Raw genomic sequence first — 12,145 nt, 5'->3', positions numbered from 1 at the left:
AGTCTTGCTCCGACGGGAATTTGTGAATAGTCATGCCTTGGATTTTGAGTCTTTGTTCTATCTGTCCTGTTGTTTGGATGACTTGTTGAAGCGGTTGCTGAAACCGGATCATCTGAAGTGTTGGTTGGGAGGGTTCCAGGAACCCTTTTTTTGAATCCTGGCGAAATCAAGGCAAGGTATGTTAGGAGTGAAAGGAAAAAGAGTTGGATGGTCTCCTATCCCCACGACGTAAGAACTCAGCATAGCTTTTTTCTTATCTTTTGTTTCTACTAGAATCTTTTCTAGAGCATCTCCGAATAAAAGCCCTCCTTTAAATGGATAGGCCATTACTATATTCTTGGATCTGTGGTCTGCTGACCATGCACGGAGCCATCACGACCTCCTGGCTGCTGAGGATGAGGCAATGGCTCTAGAGGCAAAGACCATTGAGTCAAGTGTGGAGTCAGATAGAAAGGATACTGCTTTGAGTATTCTTTGTGCGCTGTCCAATGTACGTGAGTCTTCCTGAGGGATTTTTTATATTAGCTTTCTCATCCACACTATAGAAGCCCTGGCTACCACAGAGCCTATGGCCGAAGCTTTTAAGGCCATTCAGCATGCTTCATGGACTCTTTTTAATGCAAATTCTGATTTTTTAAAATCTAAGTTGTCTCTGAGGGCGCCGTGCCCATCCTCTGAGACCAGCGATCTATAGAGCCGTTATTGGAGCATCTACCAACAGAATCTGCAGGAATTCATTGGTGGAAGAGTAAAGGTTGTATAGTTTCCTTAGGAATCCTGGGTATTGTTTGTTAGCGCAGGGCCTTTACCATTCAGCCCTCATCTGTCTTTCAAAATAGGCTGGGAAGGGAAAGGCTTTTTCAGAAGATGTAGACCTAGGAAAAAACTCACTGTCCCCTTCTTTATGTTTATTTTTGGTGTTTTCCCCCTCTTCCTCTGCTATGTCTGGGTCATCGTGTGGGTCTAATGCTGCTAGTGTCTTAGATAGCAGGTATTGGTAGTCATCTGAACTAAAAACCCTGCGTGCAGGCTCTGGGACTTCAATATCCCCTTCATCATCTTCTGTGGAGAATCCTCCTTCCTCCCTATCACTTCACTTGTCAGAAGCAGCATCATTTCTAAGCAGGGATTTGGATCTATGTGAATTCCCCTGTTTTTGGGCTGTCTTCATCGGCCATGCCTGCTTCTGCTGCCTACCCAGCACCCTGCATGGGGACGCTGCAGGGGAGGGGGAGGAAGAAGGGGGAGAACGATGACACTTTTGTCCCCTAGATTTGCAAAATTCAAGGAGCTCCCCTTTAAGTTGTTCCTTAAAAGTCACAAAGAAATCATGAGGGAGAAGAACTGGCACTAGTTCCCCTTCATTAATAGGCGTTCCGCTCCCTCCTGGTCCTACTCACGAGTCTCGTGTACAGGGTGAAGTAAATTCCTTCGGGAATGAGGCTGTGCCTGCACCCACCTGATTCTGCGACCCCTGGCCCACCTGAACGCTATGCTCACCACTTCCTGAAGAAGACATGGTGGAAGACATGGCTTTCTTTTCGCTGCCGCTGTGTGCTGCCTGTTTCTTAATAGCCGTGTTTTTGGTATGCTTTTTGGCGGGAGCCCTGTTTGCCACTTGCTGGGATGATCAGGCGGCCGCAGCAAGCCATGAGTGGGTCTTGCCAGCAATAGAGTCTATACTGCTACTCAGAAGTCCTCTTTCGCCCTCGGACAGAAAGTCCTCCCCGGAATTGGGCATATATAGGGCTGTCGGTTTGGCTGCTGCAGCTCCAGGAACTAAGTCTTGTGGAGCGAGCACCTACTGGGGTGCTCTCCCTACTGAGGGAGGAAACGAACTGAGGAAAATGGGTGACTCCCAGCAGGAACAGGAAGTTGAAAGTTTGTTTCTGCCTCCCTACAAGTAAGATGGGAAATCACCCACAAGATGTCCGACTGCCTCAGAGGGAGAATTTACTTCATGCAAGGGCCACATAGACTAAATGCCAGATGTTTGAGAGCTGCAATGTGAGAGGTGGGTTTGGGGGAGTGGCCTAAAAGTGACATCACGGCAAGGGGTGAAGTTTTGGTACATGCTCTGGCATCATCAGAAGGGGTGGAGCTTAGGAAGTGACAGCACTGACCTTTGGCCTGGAAGTAACATCACAAGACATGACACAGAAAAATAATACTTTGAAATACATGAAGTTGGAAGCACCCTGAACAAGAGCATCTCCCTGCTCTGGTCATTTAAAAAGCAAAAAACTAAAACTAAACAAAAGCCCCTACTTGTACATTGTTAAAAACCCACACCAAAAGTGGAAATCGGGACACTGTCTTCTCCCAAAAAACAGAGATCCAACTAGAAATGCATTTCATCAGATGTCACCTCCAGTTTTCCTGCCCTGTACATTTAAAGTCATTACAGATTTCCTGTACTCTAGGAGGCGACATTTATCTGAGGCCTTTTATATGGTGACACCTTTATGCCAATAAAGGTCTGAATAGTGACAGCTCCCACGACTGCCCCCAGCAGACCTCACACACCCCAGGGTATGGCCACCTCCCCCCAACCCCCAAAAGGCCTCCCCATCCACTCACCACCCACCAAAGAGGCCAGGCCAGGCCAACCTGGAGAAAGCTCCCCCCAGGAAAAAGCCTCCCCTGCCCCCAAAAGACCACTGAGCCACTCACCCTAATTCATCCTTCCGGCTCCTGGTGGCAGCAACAAAAGGTGGCACGTGCAACCTCTCCTCCCCTCCCCCCTGTTCTGGCCTTACTGAGGGCTGCTGACAGCTGGGGGTGGGGCTTAGCTACCAGTGGACTGGGTTGCTGGCTGCCCGCCCACCCACCTCTTTACTTATGTTTCTTGATCCCTGCTTTCAAAGTGGGGACATGGGGGGTGCAGGGGTCCAAACAGCTTGAAGAGCCACACAGGACCCCTTGAAGAATTGCATGCGGCTCACAGTTTGGCTACCCCTGCTAGATTTGAACCAAGGAACTGAACTACAAGCTTCCAATACCAGTAAACAATAAATTACACATTACTCATTATAATAGTAAATATTTAAACCTTATACCTGAAACCATGGAACTAAGGCATAAGTTAGCAGAGACTTTTTGGACAAAACTGTCTTGCCCAGTCTAGACGGAACGATGACAAAGGTAACAAATTCAGTGAAAAACTTAGGAGTTTTATTAGATTCTGCTTTATCACTACAGGATCAGGTTAATGTATATGTGAGAAGTGGGGGCGTTTTTTGACTGCAATTAGACTCTGCTGAGCATGTCCACAGCTCTCTCATTTTAAGACTGACAATTCCAATATGCTATATATGGGGCAGCTCCCTAGATGATCGTTAAGCTGTTAGTTTACTAACTCAAGATTGTGGGTTTGATCATATTTCCCCATTCTTCATTATCTACACTGACTGCTATTCAAGGCACCAATTTTTATCCATAAAAGCTATACACGTCCCTCTTCCAGTATGAGACCTTATACCAACTTTAATTGCCCTTGAACTTTTTTATTCCATCTCTGGATCCATTATCTCTGCCAAGACTCAAGAAAGTCACTTCTTGGCTGCAGCACATGTTCTCCAGAACAGCCTCTCAAGGACCTGAAGAGGATTCCCTCTTTAGTACAGTTCTGGAAGCATTCTAAAGCCTATTTAGAGAGGCTTTTGAAGGCAACTGAACTGAATGAATTTTAAGTCTGTGCAGCTGAGCTCATTTCGCATTGATTTTTTTCTCTCTTCCTTTTGGCTTTTTGACATGCATAAGCTGTCCTGAGCTACCATTTCACAGAGAGAAAGGTACAGTATAAATATGTTAATAAAAACACTGTGATAACCAACAGGTCACGATATAAACTAACTGTAATTACACTGTCTACTACATTTCCTGTCCAGACAAAGCAGAGGTCATTTATGGGGTTGATAACTCCATAACTGGATAATTTGTAAGAACTTCTATATGCCAGAACTTTCAGAATGATACAGTAGACTCAGCTGCAACCATGAATGGATGTCTTTTCTATCTTGTTTGGTAGCAATCAAGCTTCAATGCCCTCACAACTTCCCAAACACTGAAAAAACCAAACACATTTACTGTAAAACTCAAGGGCACATAGATAAACTTATCCCATAAGGATTCTGAGCATCTCATTACTGCTCTTCTACCAGCTGGATAAGTAAGCCACCACTCAATCACTGTAGCTCTGAAAGTTCAGATACAATGTTATTGCAGGGGTACACCTAACAAGAGAAAAAGGCAAAAACTCTCAAAATGCTTGCAAGGCTAGGGCTGAAAGAACAAGGATGGAGTAAAGGGGGACGGGGGGGACTTTGCACCAGATATTTAACTGCCACCTTGGATTCTTTTAATACTGATTGAATATCAAGCATCCTTGATATTATTTTTATACAAATAAAACACTAGATGCTCTTACTATACAACAAGTGGTAGCATAAACCAAAACATACATATGTTATGAGCCCCTATCATCACTAAAACTAAGCAAAGGGATAACCTTTCATCAATGTACAGATGAGAGAACACAGCAGCCCTATAATTATATAACAAGAACACTTTCTGAAAAGAAAGCTATCTATTTATAGCCTCCGTTTCTCAGTGAGACTCAAGACAGATTACAAAAACTAAATGTAAATACACATTTTTAAAAGCAGTAGCAGAGAAAAATTTATTTTATCCAAGCTTTGTCGAGTCCTTATGGACAACAAAAACATATACAGCGTGATAGGTTAAGCATATATAGTTTCTACAAAGTTCCTGGGAATGCCACCTGACCTGAGACATCTACTTCTGCTTCAGTGAGAATACAATCACCTGAGAATGTATATGCATCCAGTCATAAAGCCACTACCTGCCCCTTGGCAATCCCCCATCAACAACATGTTGCCTCAGGAAAGAACCTTTAGACGTGTATCCCATATTTCCTTGTAAAGCTTATAACAGGTTACATGAACCTCCTAGTAACTGTGCTATCAAAGCATTCATAATTATTAATGAAGACAGGTTGAACAGGTATTATACATTTCATATTTGAAAACATACTTCATTCACAGTGGGTGAGATATCATGAATTATTAACTTTACAGAGCAGATCTCCCTCCCTCTTCTCCATGCCCCCCTAAAAGTTCCTTCCATTCATCAGAAGCCTTTTGGAAACAGAGCTGGATTAGTGATGTAAAACTTCCAGAAAAATTAAAGCTATGGGAAACTAATTCTTAACCCAGTTTTTCAAGAACACAGACATATTTCTTTTAAATATGCAACACTTTACTAAACCTAATAAAGGTTTTAAAACCTAATAAATAAAAAATGTATTCTACTGCTTTAACTATTTAGAATTTAAAATATAAAAATCACTGTTGCATTTATGATATGTAAATATAAAATGCCTTATTTTAATAAGTAAAATGCTATCTTACTACAAAAAATTTTTAAACTTTTTTTCTACCTCAGAGAACAAAAAAGTAAGATACACAAGGACAACAAGGTGCAGATCTCTAGAATTTGGATTATTTGCAATTCTGCTGTAAAAAGCTAGAGCATCTGACAAACAGTACAATTTTGTATGTGCAGTTATATATTACGCAATTTACATTAAAGCAGTATTGCATAATTTCTCCCAACCCCCCTCCCCCCCCCCCAAAAAAAAAAAGCTTGGGGAAAACACAAGGTCTCCCCACACCAGCTGCTTCAACCTTTCTGGAAATTTTACCTCTCTTAATTTGGATAAAAGCACTGCGGCTACAGAAAGAAGGGGATTCAGTAGATATTCCCCCCATTCTTGCTGCCTTCATGTAAAAGTTCATACAAGAGGAGGGATGCCCTGCCTTGCATCCCATTCTGAGGGTCATCAAGCCCCCAGAAACAGCTCTTCAGGGAGAAAGATTAGTTCTATAATCCCTCTATTTGCTAGACTTCCAGCCAGAAATACTTTATATAAGAGAATAAACAGGCACTGGAAAAACACATTCACACTCAGTGTGTACAAACATATGTATTGTTGACAAAGACTGTGAAACTACATGTAAATACACAATTATCTCCCAAAATAGAAGCTGGTAACAAATGCTATCACAGAAAGAGCCTGAGGGTTTGAAAGGGCTGTGACCTTCTCTTGTGTTCAATTTATACCCTCTTACCTTCCATGCTGCCACAAAGGAATCCAAAACTTCCACTGGAGAGAGAATGGACTGTACTCCTAGGTTATATCATGGTTTCAATCCTTCCCTTCATCATCCTGTTCTCTCCACAAAAACTGCTTCACGGAGCCACAGAGAAAATATTTTAACTTGGATCAATGCATTCCTTTGCTGCTCTGCACAGTCTTTGCCAACAATGCATATTTGTGCACACTGGTCAAGCTCCTTGTGTGTGAATGTGTTTTTCCAGTGTTCTGCTTATTCTCTTGTCTTCATACATCAGGACCTTATATCGCTGCAGATTTTAAGACTAAGCACAGCATGTCATGTGTTATCCAAAGCTGGGCACTTCAGAAGCCTTAGTTTACAAACAGCAGGCTTCCACATATTATAGCTACAAAGAACTGCTTGAAAGCACATGAACACCAACTAGGGAAATCTCAGTACAGAGGTGATCTAGGAAAGACTTCCAGCTGACAACAAGATGGGCTATAGCATCACACACAGCTTACTTATTTGCCAACAGCTATTGTTCCCGGGTTCTGCATTTCAAATATTCCCAGTTGCCATACATTTTGTTTCTATTTTTCAAAACACTGCCTTCCAGAATAGAAATTCTTTAAAAAACTGATTCCTAGAAACGTCAGGTATAATTCATTCTAATCACAGAATGTGCAAGCTCAAGACCAACAGCAAGCTGGATGCCTGAAAAACAAATCACATCCCCATGTGCCAGCAAGATGGTGAGGGGGCATTTATAATTCACACATTAGTTTTGTGCACTAATAAAAAACTGATGTATAACTTTTTTAAAGAGGACATCTCACTTTCAAGGTCATCTTTCTTTGAGATAAATAATGGTATTTCCTAATATTAAGTCTGGATCTGCAGTGGGCCACAAGTTCAGTAAGACAGTGAGACTACTTTGGCATCATTTATATAACATACTCAAGTCTCTCTATTCTCACTGCACTCTGCAATCTGCTTACTGTAAAACAATGCTAGAGTAGCCACTACATAGATTTTGATAAGATTTGACAAATACAATGTTTAATGTTGACTACCAAGACCTAGAAAACATACAGTACTTTCATCAGAAGCATCACTACCCAAACCCATAAAGCACTTAGCATCCAGTCTCTTGAATCCTTTGGCTATTATCTCAAATGCTAGAATGGATGATGTCCAGGGCAAGTGAAGTGTCAGGATGAAATCACAAGCAAAGTATTTTAATCACTAATTTAAATGCTGACTTGATAAACAGCTCTGAAAAGTTTCATTAATTCTTATGACACATATGAAATATTATAGACTCTATTTCAGCAGTTTTCCATTATCAGTGAACCTAAGTGTATATTTTAAGCCTAATTCTTGACTGCCCTTTTAGCTATAGAATCATAGGTACTTGTTATCTATATATGTAATAAAACCACAGCAATCTATACTTCAGACAATACAAAACAGCACCTAGCTTTGGATGCGGGGGACGGGGACGGAGTGATAAAGAAGAAGGGGAAATGGAAATCAGATCTTGCTGTCAAGCCCAGCAACCAGTGAGAACAATTCAGCACAATTTATTATAAATTCAGAACAATTTACTGTAAGTTCAGTACCGATGCCAAAGATATTCTACATAACTGACAGCAAGAAAGTTCAACAGACATTAGATTCAATGACGAATCTCCTTACCTCTAACCACCCTTGTTATTTATTTAGACTCACCCCTTCAGTACCTTGCCTTAGATGTCTGACATTCTTTCCTCCTACACACATCTGTTATTCCTTCCTTGACAGAACAAGCATGTATTTATAAGCCACCCTTTTCTCCTCTCTATAGAATTTTTAAAAATTCAAGCACACTTATCTACTAATATCAAGAAAAGGTATTTTTGTAACTATCACCACCATAAAGTTTTAAATGTTTCCTTGTAGGTTGCTGCTATTACCACCACCTATCAGCCTTTTTTCTTGAGAAATCTCGCTTTCCTTCCTATCTGGTAAAATGTTCTTTCTTCCAGTTTTTAAGCACAACATTATTTCCTTCCGGAGAGGGGAAGCTTAAATCACACTTTTATACTTATTAAAATATATTTCTAGGTAATGCCTGACAGCATATCAACCAGGAAAAAGTCTATTTTCTGAAGTTTTCACAATCTACATTCAGAAGCTACATATCTTCCTGAGGCTCTGTCACATGGCTTATATTAAATATAATGCTGAAATCTAGACATATGTTGGCCATGAAATCATTTAACAGATACAACAGCAGATTCAAGACTACCACTCACTCTACAAACATGTAACACTGTCTAGCTATGAAAGCCTGAAGGAGGGGGAAAGTTGCTAATATGCAAAAAGGACATACAATACTAAAAGAACACCCATACCATGGGGTTCCACACTTCACTTTGGTACAGTTTCTCAGTTCTTATTTACCTTCAACCTCACACACCTCTCCCCCCCCCTTCCTATGATGTGTCTTCCTCATCTTCTGTTATGCATAATTATATGCAGTCTAGTTGCTCTGGGACAGAAAAGGTGCAGGGTGTATTGCTCATAATCTTAGTGACACCTTTAAACAGATCATTTATTTATTATTACTTTCAATTTCTATCCCACCCTCTCCTAACATGAAAATATCACACTTTCATAATATGGTATTATTCCAAATTAGCATTTCATATTTGCACAAATTTACCAACGTACAAACCAAACAGACATCAGACTCAGGTGGTCACTTTGTGCAGAATCAAATATAGTAAATGGCATGTGATAGTGACAGGAAACACTGACTCAATCAGCAGGATAAAGAAACCAGAGGTTAATACATCTTTGTCATCACATTAATACCGTGACAAACTGTAAGAGGCTATGCAGTTTGTACATGATTACAATTTTGTGTAGTTTTCCCAGTTTATAACACTGGTCACTAAATCTTATACTGGCCCACAAAATATGCTACCAGCATGGCCAAATAGCACAGGTTTTTAAAACTTGAGAAAAACACTAATTGCAGTTCAATTGTTGCCAGAGGTTAATGTTTACAATGCCAGAAATCCCATATATTACAAATCGCCTGACTAGCTTGTACCTGTACAACAATATTTCAACTATTTTTAGAGGCAAGAAACAAATGCATGAGAAACTTTACGGACTTTAATTTTATATCTCAGTCTAAACAAATTTGCTTTCAATCCATCTCACTGATTTCAATGAAAGCAGCAACCAAATAAAGAATATCAACACTCAAAATATTAGTATACATTCAGGACCAGTGCTGTATGTAACTGAAAATTTCAATAAATTTCATGACTGTTGACAAGACTACTACAATAAAAATTTAAATGGCCTGAAGTATGTTAAACTATTCAAGTCTTCATATATTTAATGTACTGAAGAAAAGCTATCAGTTCTCTTAAATTTTCCATTGCAAGTGTTAGGGAAAAATTGACAATTCTTCACACCAAATAAGTAAAGTTAAAAACAAAACCACCCAAAAGTACTGCTGAAAGCCATCCTGTAAATCAGCATTCTGAATCTGAAAGGATTTTGACAGCAATTTTTACAGCCCAGTGAATAATTACATCACCACATACAACTGCAACACAAGATGAAAAACCCAGCTCCTTATATTAAGATGGGCTTCAACCCTTCTTTCACACACCGCTAACATTAACTACTCTAAGGATGGGAACCATTATGATAACGCTTCAAAGCCAGCACAGTCTCAACCTACACGTTCGCGTTTAACAATCCAGGTTGTATGTTAAAGTAACACAATCTCGCTCCCCCCAAACGCAAAGCAACAGACCACGATACGGGCACTGTGTTCTCAGTATACTCAACCTATGACCAGTTTAGTCCAGAGTCCTCAAACCCACCCACACGACACCAGGAAAAAAAACCCACCGGTACAGCAACAGACAAACAGGAGGGTCTCAGCGCATTTTCAGCAAAAGGCGCCATTTTAGGAGACAGCGGGAAAAGGAGGAACCGAAGGAGAAAGAGGCCAATGCGACAGGAAGCACAGAGCTGCCAGGGAAAGCGATCCTTATAGCCAAGTCCGGCTACTCCCGGGGGCGAGTTACCGCAGGGCCACACCACAAAGCTGCCCCACAGGTAAGGACCCTGCCCTTTGATTCCCCCCCCCCGCCTTCGCTCCCTAAATGCTCCTACACCCGCCAAGCGGACACGCCCCACGCGCCCTTTTCCGTCCCCCGGAATCAGCTCCCCAAGACCGGCTCAGCGCAGCAGCCGCAGCCGCTATGTCTCCCATTCACCGCCGCTTCCATCTTAGGCCTCTTCCTACAGCGTCTCTAAGCTCGGCGCCCCCCGATCCATGCCTGGTTCTACCGCCTCCCTCTTCCACCGCCTTGTCCTAAGCAAGCTTGACAACCCCTCCGACGGCTACTTCACCGGCGCTGGCTGTTCGTCATCCTTGCCCAAGAGGTGCACCGGCACACCCCCGCGGGTTTCTTCACCGCACTGCCCAGCTGCCCTTCTCCCCCCGGCCCCGGTACTTGCCTTCTCGCAGAGGCTCTTCACCTGCCCTTCGGAGAGCTGCTTGCATTCGTTCAGCTGCTCCACCCACTGGTCAAGCTCCTTGGTGAAGACCTTCTCCTCCATCCTCGCTGCTCACCCGGCCGCCGTCGCCTCTTCCCCTTCTTTCCTCCCTCGCCGGCACCCGTCGCCCCGGCCCAACCCCCGTTCGCCCCCCTTCCCTTGGAAGAGACTGGACTCGCCGGAAGGAGGGAGGGAAGGAGGAAGTAAGGGAGGGGCGGGGGCAGAAGGAGGCGGGAACTCGCAGGATCTGTCCCTCAGCCGCGAGGCTCAGGCGGCAGCGCCTCCTGAATTCACTTGTTCTCTCCGCTCCGTGTAATGGCTGCCGCGCTTCGACGTCATCGACTCGGTTTCCACCCTCCTCAGAACAGCGAAGAGAACTTCGCGCCTGCTCAGACACACCGAAAGGAAACCTGAGTGCGCACGCGTCAACCCCTCCTTCCAGGTTACAGCAAGAGGGTGGAGCCTCCAAAAGAAACATCACGGAAGGTCGCAAGGGGGCATGCGTGGCAGAAATTCCGAGCTTGACAATAAATTGAGGAGGTGAGCAGTCAGTGACTCACGAAAGTACATACCACGGAATTTGTTAAATCTGTAAGATGCTACTGGACTCTTGCTCTTCTTTAGTGCAAGAGGCTTGTGTTCTTGAGCTGAATGAACAGAATACATTTTTGGACTAAGGCTATGGGCGGATTACACAGTATAAGAGACTCAAATATGTCTCAAAATGAGACATACAGCAAACAATGTAGTAGGATTAAGATCGCAAATTACAAAGAAGGCAAAGAAAAAAGTATCGTCCATGTTATACACAACGCAAAAATGAAACTACAAATATGGAAAAAAATGCAGAAAAGAGCAAATATAAAGAAAAAAGTGTAACAGACTACAACAACTTTCCAACTTACAAATTGAAGTCAAGCAATTTAGGGAGGACCAGAGTACATGCAAAGCAGGACTTTGCAGGGTTGGGGGGCAATACTCCCTCTGAGTCTAAGCTGTGGAGCCTTGTGAACAAAAATTCTACTTTCTGAGCTACTGGCATTAAAGTTGTCAACTACTGCATAAATTAGTTTGCTCTGGGGCCATTTTCCTGAGCTATGACAAAAATGTATGAACCAGAGGCTAAAAAACTGAGCTAGCTCACACTAACTCAGCTAAGTGGGAACACTGTTGAGGGGGAGAGTAGATGCTTAGTTTGCTGGTTGAAAAACAAAACATTCCAGCCTTCAGATCCCCACCGGTAGAATTCAAATAATTAGTAAGGAAAATGTGGTCAGTGTACTGTGCTATACATACAGCAGAACACGATCCAGAGTAGGGTTGCCAAGTCCAATTCAAGAAATATATGGGGACTTTGGGGGTGGAGCCAGGAGACATTGGGGGCGGAATCAGGAACAAGAGTGTGACAAGCATAATTGAACTCCAAGAGA

The 12,145-nt window shown here is 42.6% G+C and overlaps 1 protein-coding gene across 1 annotated transcript in view; it reads right to left on the bottom strand.

The window, feature by feature from the left end:
• Positions 1–11,157, bottom strand: part of PPP2CA (protein phosphatase 2 catalytic subunit alpha) — a 43,091-nt gene extending 31,934 nt beyond the window's left edge. Inside the window, exon 1 of the mRNA XM_060240460.1 lies at positions 10,677–11,157. Within this exon, the coding sequence (XP_060096443.1) occupies positions 10,677–10,778 (102 nt within the window). The 5' untranslated portion in view covers positions 10,779–11,157. The remainder of the gene's footprint in view (positions 1–10,676) is intronic.
• Positions 11,158–12,145: the final 988 nt, after the last annotated feature.

The sequence above is a fragment of the Heteronotia binoei genome, chromosome 5 (genome assembly GCF_032191835.1).
Source record: "Heteronotia binoei isolate CCM8104 ecotype False Entrance Well chromosome 5, APGP_CSIRO_Hbin_v1, whole genome shotgun sequence".
Taxonomy (NCBI): domain Eukaryota; kingdom Metazoa; phylum Chordata; class Lepidosauria; order Squamata; family Gekkonidae; genus Heteronotia; species Heteronotia binoei.
This window is presented reverse-complemented; position numbering and strand designations above follow the sequence as displayed.